The sequence below is a fragment of the Sparus aurata genome, chromosome 15, assembly GCF_900880675.1.
Source record: "Sparus aurata chromosome 15, fSpaAur1.1, whole genome shotgun sequence".
NCBI lineage: Eukaryota > Metazoa > Chordata > Actinopteri > Spariformes > Sparidae > Sparus > Sparus aurata.
In genome coordinates this window covers 24,590,903-24,606,280 of record NC_044201.1, presented here as the reverse complement: position 1 = coordinate 24,606,280, position 15,378 = coordinate 24,590,903, and the positions used below count along the sequence as shown (strand labels likewise).

Sequence of the window (15,378 nt, the reverse complement as noted above, 5' to 3'; positions counted from 1 at the left end):
GACGCTTGTTAGAGTCGACAGCAGTGATGCAGCTGAATGCTCGATGACGACGATGCTACCACGTTGTGTGGCTTCTGTCAGAGGAGATCCTGCGATAATCATGATGACGTCGATATCCAGAATTCTTTTCACCACGATTGGTGTGTAATTGAAATGACTGTGACAGCCCTCACTGGGAGGTTTACTTTAAATATGTGTTCTAATACAGTAAGTAATTAGCTGTTGTCAGATATACAAGTATCACAGTACTAAAGTAATGTAAGCTGAATGCTTTCCATTACTTTTGGAATACCTCAATACCAGACATAAGTGAATAAGTCTTAGAGAAAAAACATCAATAAGATGGTTTATATTTAATCTTAATAACGAGTGTATTCAGTTTCACTCAGGACCAGAGTGATGTTGTGTGAGACTCATGAAGTGTTGTCATGTGTACACATGAGCGTGGTTACTGACTCGTATTTCAAAATTGTAATCCTGATTGTAGTAACTCTTTTTTTCTGACTGTATCTGTAATCTGATTACATTGTTTTTTGTTCTGTAACTTTACCTGATTATGGTTTGTATCCTAATTATGATATCACATTACATTGGTTCTGTTACTCCCGAAGCCTGGTTATAAGCGGGTCAGAGCCAAAGTAGCACATTTTTAAATTAGTAATTTTTTTCTGGAATCTGACAAAAAAAAATATATATATAATATTTATTCTGATAATCAGAAAATGCAGAATATCGACCCAGATAGTCAACCAGGCCGATAATCAGTCTATCCAAGACTGTTAAATAACAGTCTGTTCAATAAAGAGTAAACAGAGGAGATGGTTTTTTAAAATAGTATGATTTCTTATGCACCTTTGTTTGCATTGGATAACCCGGGTTTCAGCTCTGGGTTGGGCTTTACGAGCTCGATCTTTTATAACAGATTAAGGAGATCCTGAGACGCTTTCAAATTACACTTAAGAGATGGTTGAGTGAACTTGAAGGTCTGATTAATTTTGCCAGTCATTAATCTGTAAGGGTTTACATGGCTATGAGATGAGCGTCCGTCTATGAGGAGAACCAGTGTCCCCCTGTAAGAAGCAGATTCCTAATTAGCCTCACATGGGATCAGATCATTTAATCTGCGATGTTCCAGGTAACCCCATTTAAATCTGCTGAACTGCACCCTCAGTACTTACTGTATATAAAACCTCCAACTATACTGTACATCCGACATTTCATGTCGCTGAGAAATGACGGGGACAGCGACTGGTGTAAATCTGTTGTGTCCTACAGGCCTAATAATTCAGAATAAAGGCTAATCCTACTTTAACACCCCAAAATGTGATGTTCCTCGTACAGGAGCACGCAGGTATTCAGGTTAATGTGCAGGGCTGCTTTTTGTAAATATGAGAATGTCATTTTCGCATATTTCATCTGGAATTCGTTTGCATAGTCATGATGTATGGACAAGGGATAGGTGATAGATATAATGTGGATGTCATTCTGCAGCTGGTGCTGCCCGGCTATAACAATAATGGGCCCCTGCCTCCAAAATCACTGTCTGACATACTGATCACAGGAGCATGCACTGATTGTTGTTGGTGGGAACACATCTGAGCTCCAACGGTGGTTATTCTGTATATGTGCCAATTCGTTTTCAAATAATGATCTAGTGAATCGGGCAGAAAATATGGAATAATTCTCTTTTTCTCAGATCACAGGGTGACTTTTTCTCATTTTTATTTGTCCAACTTACTTGACAAAATCAAAATATTCTATTTACATATAATAATAAAGTAATAAAGCCATAAGAACATTTGAATATGTCGGTCTGAACAGCTCTGACCAGTAAGCTCTGGCACTTTAAAACATCTTAATAGAAATAGAGTGAGGTTGCAGCCTCATCATCATACATTTTGATAACATGTTTGTGTACTTGTAAAGTAAATGAGAAATTATTATGATTAACATTGTTGAGAATTACTGCATCATAATAAAAACTTGACTATGAATGTGTCTTGTTTATTTGTTTTTTCTTATAAAGACAATGTCAGCACGTGTGTATGGTGAATGTTTTTGTCTCATGCAATTAACATTGTTATAATTTCAGATTAATGTGAAGTATTTCTATAAAGAACGCGATGACGGTGCTGCAAAGTACATAAATGTCCCTCTGTAGAGATAATAAACGTGTTATAGATCGTTATGTAACACGGGTGTATGTTCTATAGGCTGAAATGACAGTTTAAACCGCGAAAAGTGACATTATGTTGGAAACTTCCCTAATTACAGCCACACGTGATCACTTTGACAGAAGGGAGCGTCGCATGCGGACTCACTTTATCCTTCCGCCAGAAGCACGAAATAACTCGATTGTGGCGCTTTTACGGGTTAAAACAACTACACATGTCAGTAGTTGCTCTTTGGCACCTTATATGAATTGTTGGAACAATATTAGTTGATGCTGCATTTGCCGGGTATAATTAAACAGACGGACTACATCGTGAGTCGCGGTGGGATATTTGTTCTAAAATCCCAGCCTGCTCTACCTTCTTTTTTTCCTTCGGTGGAGGCCATGATGGGAGCCTGAGAGTTCAGCTGGAGCGAGAGGAACGAGAAAAAGAAGATGATTCCCCGGGACGGAACTGTCAAACGAATCTGTGCAAATACCTAATCTTTGTATAGTTTATATACATTTAAGGTGGAGCCTGTCACTTTTTTTCAGATGTGTTCTTGGCAATCAGTCGATGACAATGTTGAATCGTTAGAGGCTTTTGGATCGAAAAAGGGGGTAGCATTAGCTATTGTTGCTAGCTAGCTGCGCTAGCTAGCTAGTTAGCTAGCGAGCTAGCTACGTCTGAGTGACTGGATACGGGTTTCGGGAACCGGTGAGTTCTCTGTCCTCTCGCTGTCAATCGCAGCGGCGGCGATTGAGCCATCGGCTCGGACCGTGTCTGGCATCTAAAGGTTTTCCGAGGACAACTGCATGTATTTTATTCGGGGGTTTTTGCAAGACGAATTGCAGGATCGGGAAAGTCGGGCCTGCACGGAGGAGCAGAGCAAGGCCCGTCTTTATGATCCAGAGAAAGCCTTTCTAATCCTACCGACGGCCAGGGCTAGCTCTGCTGGCTAGCACGTCTCTGCGAGGACCTGCAAAATTCAGAGAGGAGCCAGCGACCGAGAGCAGACCCACCGACTGCGACACACACGACCAGACGGCCAAGAGTAGAAAAACCTGTTTTTCACCATTTACCCATATAGACTCCTGTCACCTGCTACAATGGCTGCGATTATAAAAGAAATGGTCAGCCGGAACAAAAGGAGATATCAAGAGGATGGGTTCGACCTGGACTTAACATGTATCCTTCCCTGTGTTTCTAATTTCCACAGCACCCGGGACATTAACTAGTAATGTGTGTAATCGCTGCTTTGAGTAGGAGAACTGGAACCAGAAACGTCAGTGGAGTAACGTGAGGGTAGTTAGCTTCTCTGCTACTGAGCTAGCTGGCTAGTTGGTCAGACAGCGCAGCTTTGCTGTCACCCAGCATGTTTGAAAGATGGTGGATCTGTCAAACCAGCACGCATACATGTCATAGACATGTTATTGCTGGAAAACCCTGTTCAACTAGACATGGATGTGTGTTTAAAATTTACGACGGGCCATTTAAGTTGCATGCCAGTAACCCAGCGGTGGAACTAGCTTGAGGTTGTGAAATTGTTAGTGGCATTAAGTCATCTTTTTTAACCAGTTGGTGTGTGGAGGAAGCTAGATGGTATTTAAATCGTGTTTTATGTTCTGTATGTCAATGCATCTAGATGGTTTACATGTAGCTTCATCATATGGCTGGTTTCTTGATTGATGATGCAAAAGCTGGAAAGCTGATGACAGTCACAAGGTGAGAAAAGGTGATGGATTAATAGATTCCAGCAAATGTTTTTTTTTTAACAAAAAAAGATTGAAAATATCCGATGAACATCTTATTTTCCCTTCATAGAGATTTAAGAATAGCTATTTCTGGCCCCTCTGCAGCACTCATTTCTCATCTGTTACCACTGATAATAGTTGACCTGGTTCCCCAGTGCAGTCTCGCTGCTACTGAAGTCAGTACTTTCTACTCACTTGGCTGATGATAAACTAGATTAGCGAATGATGTGGTTGTCCATGGCCAGCGAAATGCAAAATGTAACTGCAGTGTTGTGAGTAGGTCATGGCTGTGTCGATGTTTGTGCACATGACATTTTGTAAGGATGTCAAGCTGCCTCTTCTGCCCGTTCAGTCCGGAGGTTGATATTTCTGGTGTCAGAGCTGAAGAGGTAAACGATTGACGGTTCAATCGATACAATTTGCAACAGATTTGATATTTGCCTGTTTTAACCATACAAGTCACTGCTTCCGCCTTCTCAAATGTGAGAATTTGCTGGTTTTCTTAGTTTCGCTGGGAGAGAAAAAATGATTCCCTTTTTATAGACCGTGAAGAGGTGTACTCTGGGAAATTGTGATAAAGCTTTTATCACTGTTTCTTGCACTCTATAGACCAACTGATTGATCGACCTGATCTGAGAAAGGCATTTTGCAGATGAATTGATCATAAAAAATGATTGTAATTGCATTCCTATCTGGTCCTGTTCAGCATCATACAAGTTAAACACGCCTTGGTATTTATGGACATAATGTGCACTGTTTTTAGCTTGAGAAACACGCCGAGCACTGATTTGTCTTTTCTAATGGAGATACTTTGATTCAACACTGTACTATAGATGACATACTGAGCTGAATCCTGGCTGCTGGGATACATGTGTGACTGAAGATGCTGAATCGTGTGCATCACTGTGTTTGATCAGATGCTTCTCACCTGGTTGTGTAATGTGGTAAAGCTTTTATTGGGACTGTGATGTGTCTTTGTGGAGGTGTGTAGGGGCACGCCACTCAAAAGTGGCATCTTTCTTTGGCTCCTCTTGTTCAGATGTGGGCCCTTTCGAACCATGCCTTTTATCATTTTTGGCATGGCGTCTAAAAACAATATGGGCTCTCTGCAGTTATGTAATGCAGTATCACAGTTCTGGGAATTGCCCTTAAAATAGAGTTGCCAGTGATCTTGTATCAGCGTTGCTGTCTGAGTGCTCTCTCTCCCTCTCTTACCCTCTCAACCCACCACCTCTCCTTTGCTCTTTTTCTTTACTACTCCCACTCTAATTCTCCCTCCCTCTGCTTGCCCCCTTTCCTCTGCTGCTCTCCTCCTTTCCTGTCCTCCCCACCCCCCTCCTCTGCTCAGCGCTCGCAGGTTCCCACTCTCCCTTTTCCCCCCCCTCTCTCTCTCTCTTGCTCTCAGTTGTGGATTTGGCGTATGCATAGAGCTGAGGCAGGGCTGGCTCTAAAGAAAAGGCGTGCCTGAACGGCAAATTTTCTTTCTCTGTTTTTTTTTTTTTTTTTCCCCTCCTACTTGGAGCTTCCGTCGGGGGTCCCGTATGTGCGTTTCCTCCCAGCTGCAGAGACCAAGCCCCCCATGCCCTGGGCCGAGGCTCTCCTGGGAGCTCTGGAGCTTTTTGAAAACACTTATAATAGTCTTACTGGGATGTCTCTGCCATTAGTTACAAGGGTTAGACTAGCCCATCACATAGCATAGCAAACCTGTGTTTGGCTCCTAATTAGGTTTTTGAGACATTATTAGACTGGATTATGGCACAGTATGTGCAGAAAAGGCTTCCATGTTGAAAGATACAGGGAAGTAGCTTGGCTGAATGCAAATAATGGCATAGATTTGCTGTTTCTCTTGTTGAATTCATCCTCCAAGGCCTGTGTTGACCATACTTGAGCTGCATTAGGGCACTTATTAAATTCCTCCACGAATTTTAGTGACATTTGCCTTTTTCCCCCCCGCTAAAGATCTTTGAAACTGCATTATTCTTTGTGTGTCTGCTTGTTCTGGATCTCAACATTTGTCTATACTAACAGCTGAAAAAGGGTTGTTCTTGTGTGCTTGTGCATGTGCAGGTACTTGCATGTATATGTGCACACTAGCAAAAGAAAAAGTTGAGGATTATGTCGGGCCCAGCCGCGCTCTCTCACCAGAGTTGTCAGACCGCGCGTGTCAAATTATTCTGACCAGTTAAAAAGTGATTTGACTCTGGAAAAATATGGTCTGCTCAAACTGAAACAGACACATCCAATTAGAATTATTCAGCTTTTCTATTTTTGACACCGTGGCACAGGAAGTGTAAGAAAAGGTTGCCCTTTAGTCAGTGGTTAAAGTGTGAAATCCCACAGCTTATGGCGACAGGCAGACTGCAGTTACAGGTAGGCGTTGCAGCCGAGCCTCAAAGACATGCATGCCAACGCAATTATTCTTTTCACTGCAACATGACACTGATGTGTGCCTTAAAGATCGCACGTATGTCGCCATGTAATTGGCCGCGACGTTTTACAGCGCTGATATAGGCGGCCACGTTCGGTGATGTAAAGGCAGCGAGATGCAGCACGGGTGAGACGGTGCAACCAGAACTTGCAGTGGAAGTGTGTGTGCGTGTGTGTGTTGCTTTTTAAAAATGTTTTTATCTTGTCCGTCATTCATGTGCAACCTGAAGCTGTAACACAAAGGGTATTTGTTTCATGGTTGTTGTTTTTTCTGGGTTTTTTTTTTTACCTGCGTCTTCATACTGCCTGCATTCCACCTCACAGATATTCAAATTGGTCCGGCTGCGCTTGAAAGAGAGATAAGCCGAACATTTGCGATCATCCCAATATAACTTTGGGCTCTAAAAATAAATGCAGGTCAGGGAGCGGAGACTCTCCTCGTGCACCCACATGTGGGCCTGGCTTGTGCAGGAGCGCTGTTACTCCCGTCCTCTCTGCCTGCTTCTCACTGTCAAGGCCATCTGTCACAACACACACACACCCCCTTGTAAGCGCCCCTTCCTCTGTGCTCCCATCTATCCATGACTACAATGACACCCTCGTAGGGATGTTGGCTAAAACTTTTTTATGATCTGCTGCTCATCCCTGCATTTCTCTAATTGTGCATATGTGCCTAATTCTTTCTTTAGATATTGAAAGTGCATTTGCTCTTGAAAACAAAGGTAGATATACTTTTTTAGTTTTTGTGTCTGGGTTCCTCGAAACATTTCCTTGACTCCTGCCTCAACAGATATCTACCCAAACATCATTGCTATGGGCTTTCCTGCAGAGAGACTCGAAGGCGTGTACAGAAACAATATAGATGATGTAGTACGGTGAGTTCTGCTGATAGAAAAGTGAGATGTCAGAGAAATATGTGTTTTTTTTTTTCTGCTCAGGTGGTTGACCTAATAAATGTGTTCTATATCTGGTTCTCTCCTGCAAACAGGTTTTTGGATTCAAAGCATAAAAACCATTACAAAATCTACAACCTGTAAGTGTTCCTCATAAACCTGAACTTCTCCTTGTGCACTGAATAACTTCCTCTGTGTGCGGTGTGCGCTAACTGGATTCTGTTCTTCCCATTTCAGCTGCGCAGAAAGACACTACGATGCTGCCAAATTTAACTGCAGAGGTAGGCTGATTTACATGTTCCTTAAAACAAATGTCCACTGCGTCTTCCGCTCCGTCTCGTCTCCTCTGACCTGTCAACATTTTTTTTCCCCCCGCTCTCTGGTTACATCTTTGCGTGGGCCTGCGACTCGTCACGCATCAGTTGCACAGTACCCCTTCGAAGACCACAACCCTCCTCAGCTGGAGCTAATTAAGCCGTTTTGTGAAGACCTGGACCAGTGGCTCAGCGAGGATGACAATCACGTGGCGGCCATCCACTGTAAGGCCGGGAAGGGCCGCACTGGAGTCATGATCTGCGCTTATCTCCTCCATCGCGGCAAATTCATGGAGGCCCAAGAAGCGCTTGACTTTTACGGGGAAGTCAGGACAAGGGACAAGAAGGTGAGATGTTAATCGGAGACCATGTGTCTATGTCCAGCTATAATTAATTATTTTCTGCAGATGTTCAGGAGCTGAAACTAAAAATAATGCAACACTTGAACGCAAACACACACACACACACACACACGGGAGCATCATTTTGTACATTTGGGATCTTTAATCACCATTTCTCTCATTTCAGGGAGTAACGATCCCGAGCCAGCGCCGTTACGTCTACTACTACAGCTACCTACTGAAGAACCAGCTGGAGTACAAGCCAGTGGCGCTCCTCTTCCACAAAATGGTGTTCGAGACTCTCCCCATGTTCAGCGGGGGCACCTGCAGTGAGTCATGTTCAACTTTAACTCCAAACTAGGGCGTAGGCATTGCATAGCGCTGTTCAAACGGAACGAGAGCCTTGGATGTGTTGTGCACTGTAGGGCTCACCCACGCGGCAGTTCAGCACCATAGAACAGGAGGAGGGTCATCTACGGTAGAGTCCTGCGCCGGCGTGTTAAAACCGAGTGTGGCTGAATTCAGCTGCAGTATTTTGGACATTTTGAGTAACAAGGGCAGCTTCTTATCGATCAGGTCTTCAAAGAAGGCCGACTCGCTTTCTGCCTGCTTTTGAAGAAATAAGATGACTCGTATCCCGTCTGTTTGTCATAGAGGAATTTATTGTCTCATTTGAGAAAACAGAAAATCGCCTTCATGATCTCAGGTATTTGAGTCATAATTTCAAAATAAATGTAGCTTCCTCAGAAGGACTACCTCCACAGGATCAGGCTCAAGTGCACAGTATAGAGAGGAATTACAGTTGGCACTGTTACACAATGCAGAGCTTTACTGCCCTGCATTAGGGAAGTAAACTGTACACTGCACACCGGACAGCACACTAAAAAGCCACATGCGCGTGAGTTTTATATGCTGTACTCGCACACGAACAGGAAGTCTCTTATAAGCAGTAAAGGAATTAAATGTATTGGTCAGTGATTTATTTTTGCATACAGTACCGCAGCCATCAGGTGATAATGCGTCGCTTTAGTTGGTTTCATGAGTATTTAAATATCCTTGCATGTTTGCTCGGTGCTCGAGTGGTTTGACTTTGTTGTAAAGTGTGTTTGCAAACAGTGGAACTTGTTCTCCCTTGTGTTCAGTGGCAGAGTGACACAGATGCTGAAGCACTTAGACTCGATTTTTACTTAATTTCCACATCCTGTAACATAGAATTTAACTTAAAGGGTATCTCCAACAATTATACACATTAAAGTGTGTGTACAGGTCTTGGTGAGTACGACTGCCTATGTTGGGAAAAAGGTAGTACATCTGTGGCACCAGAGGAAGCTGCATGTAATCTGATATATTGCCTCCAGTGATGTCACCGAGTGGCTAAGTTGCATTGTGGGTAATGTAGGCACCAGGTTTTGAAAAGTAAGAAGAATGCGTGGAATAAAAGGGCAATATCTCTGTTCTGCTTAATCGATTTTGATAAAAAAATAATAATAATTAAAAATTTAACTGTCTAATGAGTCCAAGGCTTTTGAAAACACCTGGAGCCTACATTACCCACAATGCAATTTAGCAACTGAGTGACATCACTGGAGATTTAATGCAGCTTCTTCTGGGGCTTATTTTTCTACATATACAGTCATACTTTTTAAGACCTGTAAACACTCTTGAATGTGTAAAATTGAAGGCGTTACCCTTTAAGTGTTTGTGAGAAATTAAGCAGATAATGATGCCTGTTCACTTCGCAGAACAAAAATAGTTTTCGCTGTCCATATTTTCTCAACATGTTTGTGCTCTTACTTGTACATAGTAAACCGTTCTTGTTGGTTTATTAGTTCTCTATAATCATCAAATTATCCTGTATTTCTGCTCAAAGGTGTCTGAGTCACATGATGTTGTGCTTTTCCTGCATCTGAATATGCCCAATTTGAACTAACGGTCAGAAAGAAAGCTCCTCCTCTTCTTGACTTCTATGGCTTTTTAAACCCTAACACCTGACTGTGCTCAACAGCCACGACTGTATTGATCCTTCTCTTTTTTCCCTCCTATTAAAAAAAAGGCCCTATTCTGAGTTTGATGTCTTAACACATGTACACACACATCACCCTTTTCAAGCCTCGGGTTTGAGCTCATCTCAGTGATAACAGCCGCAAAGCTAGTTTGATTATGCTGTTAGAAATAACTCGCATTGTGTTAAATTCAACTGATGTTTGTGGTCGTTTTTGAGTCAGCAGCCTCAAGTTCCCCCTTTCTGTCCTTCCCCATTGTGTCCCATCATGTCAAATGTTTAAGATGTACACCTCCACTTCAAAGCCATGTACTGTATGTTGTTTGTAGCTGCAGATATATCCGTAAATATTTGTGTGGAGCTCTTGTGTGTATGCCTGCTGTGCTGCTGTCAAGCCCCTGACAGGCCAGCCAGGCCCTGTTTGTGATAATCTCCTTCTTTCTCTCTAAGGGGACAGTACCGTTAAAAACAGGAGCGAGCCGACCCCTCAGGGCTTCAAGAAAGGGAATTGGCATTGGGGTAAATGAGCCTTTCATCCATTATTATTATTTCACTCATTTTGCTTTTATATGGCCCCAGAGATCCACCAGGCAGGAGGTAGACTAGCAGGATAGGACTAGCTTACAGGCATATGATGTCATCTCCAACTACACCCCACCCTAACAGGAAGAAGGAAGGTTAAAAAAGTCTGCTGTATGCGACGTGTTGCGCTGGTCCAAGACCAAACCGTGACTGTCTATCAGAATAGGGTCCTGTCTCTCTGGTTCTGGGTCTCTTTTGGTGTTAGATCTTGTGGACTTTTTTTTTCTCCGCCTTTTAATTTTAATATAATGTTTTGCACTCACTCAGTTGGTGGGGGATTGGTGATGGTGTGCTGTGCCTGTTTGTCAAACTCATGTAATAACACTGGTAATCCTGTCTTGCTCTCTTGATTGACTCCTCTTGTCACTCACTCTTCTTCTTCTTCTCCTCCTTGTTTTGTTTTCTGTCTGTTTTTCCCTCACAAATCTCATAATCTTGCTCCCGCCCCCTCCTCCCTGTGCCGACGTCGACATTCTTTTTGCAGATCCCCAGTTTGTGGTGTACCAGCTGAAAGTGAAGATTCACACGTCGAACCCCGCTCACACGCGGCGCGAGGACAAGCACATGTTTTTCGAATTCCCCCAGCCGCTGCCAGTTTGTGGAGACATCAAGGTGGAGTTCTTCCATAAACAGAATAAGATGATGAAGAAGGTAAGTCGTGTCCATGTGTGTGTTCATTGGAGCATAATTTGCTTGGTGCTTGACAAAATTCTGTCAGTCTTAAGAGCTTATTTCAGCTGTTGATTGTCACGACCTCTGCTAGGTCAAAGAACAATCAGCAGGCGTTTGACTAAGCATTTTCTCACTTAGCTGGGTGCCAACAATTAAGCTTTTTTTAAAAAAAAAAAAAAAAAGGATCAGGCTGACAGAGTTTTATTTTTATTGCCAACAAATCCCATAAAAAGACCACAACCAAAGCTGTTGTTTATTTTTTTCTGTCTCTTACTAAAGCCCGACAACAGCTTATGCATCTGTGCCATAGACCTCCAGTTTTGCTCAAAAACTCTTAAAATGTCCCATATCGTAGAAAGTCTAGGTGTTATAGGGTGGGGAAGACACGCCCAGTCCAGTGGACCACCATGGGACCATGGATTAAACATGATGTTTATCAATTTAAAAGATGTTTCTTTAACTAAAGGGAGTCAATTTCTCAAGTAAAAAGACTGAATATACGTCATTATAAAGACTGCACTCCCAACAGTTGCATAGTTGACGCTGTGCCGTATATTAGCAGCTCACAGAACCGACAAACTCTCCTTTCACACAGCTGCAGCTGTCGGTGTGAGCCGACTTGTGATTCTCACTTTTTTTAATACTTTTTCTGTGCGACCATGTTGGTGTTGGTGACGTATACTGAGTGAGATGATTTAGTTCATTGAGCTACCAGTTGTTTATTGCTTATTTTAGTATCTTCACACCATTTGGTGACTTTCTTGACAAAGAGTTCTTTTGAATTGATAAACATGGGTAATTCATGGCATAATTCAAATGTGATAAAAAAAAAAATTGTGTCGCCATTGTCTACTGTACGGATTTATTTCCCATGGGGCACATAAGAAGGGGCCGTATGTTAGCGCACAGCTCTTATACATAAACTGTGTCTTCAATTGAGCCGTCAGGAGGTTTTGGCCGTGAGGTTGTGATATCATCAGTCACCTGATGTGTGGTGGGTGGAGTCTGCTCAGACTTGTGAGAGCTGACCATTCAGTGCAGACTGGGCAAGCAGAGGCGATGCAGCAACGTACAATAGAGATGCACGTATCGATCAGCCAAAGACTGAAATCATTTTTTTTAGCATGATCAGTGATGATTGGTCACCAGCTGATCAGCGTCAGTTATATCAGATTCTCTGCTGCTCATATTTACACACATTTTGGAGAAAATGCAGGTTATTTAAAAGATGGTGTGTTATTATGAACACAGTTGTATATTAATTAAAGTTACAAAAAGAGAGAAAATAAGAATCTGCAGTTCAGTTATTTCGTTATTATAGTAATGTTTCATATATATAAAACTCAATTTGTCATTCCATATAATGTTCATTTAACACTTAGGTGTTCTGAGAGGCGCCAAGTATGTTATTATTATTATTATTATTATTATTATTATTATTGCATAAGCAGCTCATGGCCCTCCCACTGGCGATCGGTGCATCTCCAGTGAACAGTATGAGAAAAAAGGTATTTTTGAACATTAACGGCTGTAAACAGCTTCAAGTAGGCACCAAAAATAAAAGTATGAACTCACAATATGGCACCTTTTTTAAAAACACATCCATAATCCACACAGGTTGGCATCGTCATCGCACTGTAGTTTATTTTGAGTCAGTCCCACATTGATCGTCCTGCTGCTGTAAATACTCACCAACACAACAAATGTGTATCAAGCCACTGCTGAAAATACTACGCAACAAATGCTCTATTTACTCCTCTTTGAGTAATGTTTGCTAAAAAAGACAGTCCCTGAAGGCCCAGTAATTTCCTGAAATGTCTCGATGTTTTCAGGCTGGTTAGGAGCCTTTTTTAAAAAATGAAATGCTTTTAAAGATTCACATTCTTCAGTAGAAACAAATGGGCTTTGGGCCGAGTGCACAGACAGGGTAGAGAAGGCTGAAAGCATGGAGAGACACAGACTAACACATTGTTGGTTTTGATTTTTATGTGAGATTTGTTGAAAGTAAGAAAAACTTTAGAATAACCAGCCAACAGGTCTGAGTCCGCAACACATTTTTTTTTTAATACTCTGTTTCTCCTTCCATCACCTTCCCCCTCCAGGACAAAATGTTCCACTTCTGGGTGAACACCTTTTTCATCCCTGGACCAGAGGAGAGCGTGGACAAGATGGAGAACGGGGCGGTGAACAATGCAGACAGCCAGGCGGGGCTACCGGCACCGGGCTCGGTCCAGCCGCAGAGCGCTGAGTGCAGGGACAGCTGCAGGGACAGCGGCAGGGAAAGCGACAGGGACAGGGACTACCTCATCCTGACGCTCACTAAGAACGACTTGGACAAGGCCAACAAAGACAAAGCTAACCGCTACTTCTCGCCAAACTTCAAGGTAAAGATTTAATTTAGATATTAGCTGGATGAATGTATTGTTGTGCGTTATTGAAGCTATTGTTAAGCTAATTGCTTTTCTGTCAAATCAGTCTGTTTTTGTATGGAAGATTTCATAATGAGACTTGTTTATTATTTTTAACTGCACACACTGAAGTTAGTTTTAATTTGCTATTTCAGGTGAAGTTGTATTTTACGAAAACCGTGGAGGAGCCTTCAAATTCGGAGGCAAGCACTTCGACATCCGTCACCCCGGACGTTAGCGACAATGAGCCAGACCATTATCGATACTCTGACACCACTGACTCTGATCCGGAAAATGAACCTTTTGATGAAGAGCAGCACACGCAAATCACAAAAGTGTGAACTCTTTTTAAAACAGGAAAAGAAGAAAATTATACACCAGAAAAAAAGGAGAAAACTTGAATATAAACTCAAAAGAAGAACCTTTGTCCCTTCCCTCCCCCAGACGGCAATAGAATATCATCATGTCAAATGCCAATTTTAGGGAAAAAAAGATAAATATCCTGACCAATATATTGTTTTTTTATTTTTCTTTTTTTCTTTGGCACGGCCATGTACCATGTGCGAGGTATTGACACTGTTGCCCCATGGGAAAAGGTGCTGTAGCTATAAAAATGTATTTATATATATATGTATACAAACGTATATGTATATACATATATACATGCATATATAAACAAACTTTTTTTTGTGTCAAAGACAATGGAAAGAGTACCACAATCAGGAGACGGGAGTTGAAGTGTGGGAGAAGTTAGAATGATATACTAGGACTATGCTGCTCCTTCTCCTGTCTAAACCAAGGCCAGTGCTGCAGTCACTTTGTTTCACTCCCTCTCTTCTCCTCCTCCTCCTCCTTCCTCCCCCTTCCTCCTCCTCCTCATCTTTTACTCTCCCTCCCCTCCATCCTCTCCTCCTTCCTCTCCTCCTTTACTGTGAATGCTTCTTGTGCTCTTTGCAGGCTGTCTCACGTGACTTTTGGTCTTTGTGCAGTGCAAACTGCATGCGGGCAGTGGGTTGGGGGTGGGCGGGGTTATGAAGAGGCTGTGATGATGTCTAAAGCATTGCCATTCCTGTTCCCACTGTGTATACGTTAAATTATGCAGAACAAGGCATCCCATGTAATTGTTAATGTTTTTTTTATCCTAAGATAATAAAAATATAATACACAAAACAGCAGGGAGACAAGTGTTTGCAATAATGTCAACACTACATTTAAAGGACAATGGTTATTTGCATGTATTGGAAATTGGCGTCCATCCCTAATAAATGTATGCAATGTTGTCTTTTCTTAAAGAAACCAGCTTTGAAATGTGTCTTCTGCGTGGGGTTCCCCAGTGCTTTGAGTCATGCTCAGAAAATTACATCAGAGGTTTATGTAATATTCTCCCTGCGCTGCTCGCAGTTAATGAAAATCATGCAGAATGAAAATGGAATTTTTTTTTTTGTGATATGCAGTTGTCATCGAACGGCGAGGCCAGTGCCGTCTTCAACTGTCAACCGGAGCCGTAATTGTAAGTGACGGCGCCCAGCCCTTTCTGTAGCCAGAACTCGAGTGTGTGTGAGGTGAAGTCAGGGAGGAAAATGTGCACAAGCGTTGTGCTTGATGAGAAAAATGCTGTAAAGCAGGTTGTCGTCGTCGGTTGCAGCTGCTGGAGCTGTGTTAACAGTAACTTCCTGCTTTAAAGGTCAACGCTGCAAATAGCGGGAGGGACCTGAGGTAGGGAAGTGATGGAAGGATTATTATTAAAAGTTCAACTGAGGGCGAAGAGCCCACTTCAGACAAATAAGTGACTCAACCAGGGAGCCGGGCATCGACGTTAATCAGCAGCAGTT

At 42.4% G+C, this 15,378-nt stretch overlaps 1 protein-coding gene across 2 annotated transcripts; it reads left to right on the top strand.

Moving 5' to 3' along the window:
* Positions 1 to 2,531: 2,531 nt before the first annotated feature.
* ptena (phosphatase and tensin homolog A) lies at positions 2,532 to 14,842 on the top strand. Of its 2 annotated transcripts, XM_030442115.1 has the most exons (10): positions 2,532 to 3,341; positions 7,125 to 7,209; positions 7,323 to 7,367; positions 7,465 to 7,508; positions 7,650 to 7,888; positions 8,070 to 8,211; positions 10,335 to 10,403; positions 10,951 to 11,117; positions 13,241 to 13,522; positions 13,702 to 14,842. In XM_030442115.1, the coding sequence occupies exons 1-10, from the start codon at positions 3,263 to 3,265 to the stop codon at positions 13,885 to 13,887; spliced, it is 1,338 nt and encodes a 445-aa protein (XP_030297975.1). In that variant the 5' UTR covers positions 2,532 to 3,262; the 3' UTR covers positions 13,888 to 14,842. The 2 variants fall into 2 exon arrangements, with proteins under 2 accessions (XP_030297975.1, XP_030297976.1); XM_030442116.1 differs by lacking the exon at positions 10,335 to 10,403.
* The last annotated feature ends 536 nt before the right edge of the window (positions 14,843 to 15,378 follow it).

Bases quoted from the DNA above. Each gene is read 5' to 3' on its own strand.
- ptena (XM_030442115.1), top strand. From the start codon at position 3,263: ATGGCTGCGATTATAAAAGAAATGGTCAGCCGGAACAAAAGGAGATAT. The intron at 7,368-7,464 runs GTAAGTGTTCCT...TTCCCATTTCAG, and splicing joins CATTACAAAATCTACAACCT to CTGCGCAGAAAGACACTACG. The intron at 7,509-7,649 runs GTAGGCTGATTT...GTCACGCATCAG, and splicing joins TGCCAAATTTAACTGCAGAG to TTGCACAGTACCCCTTCGAA.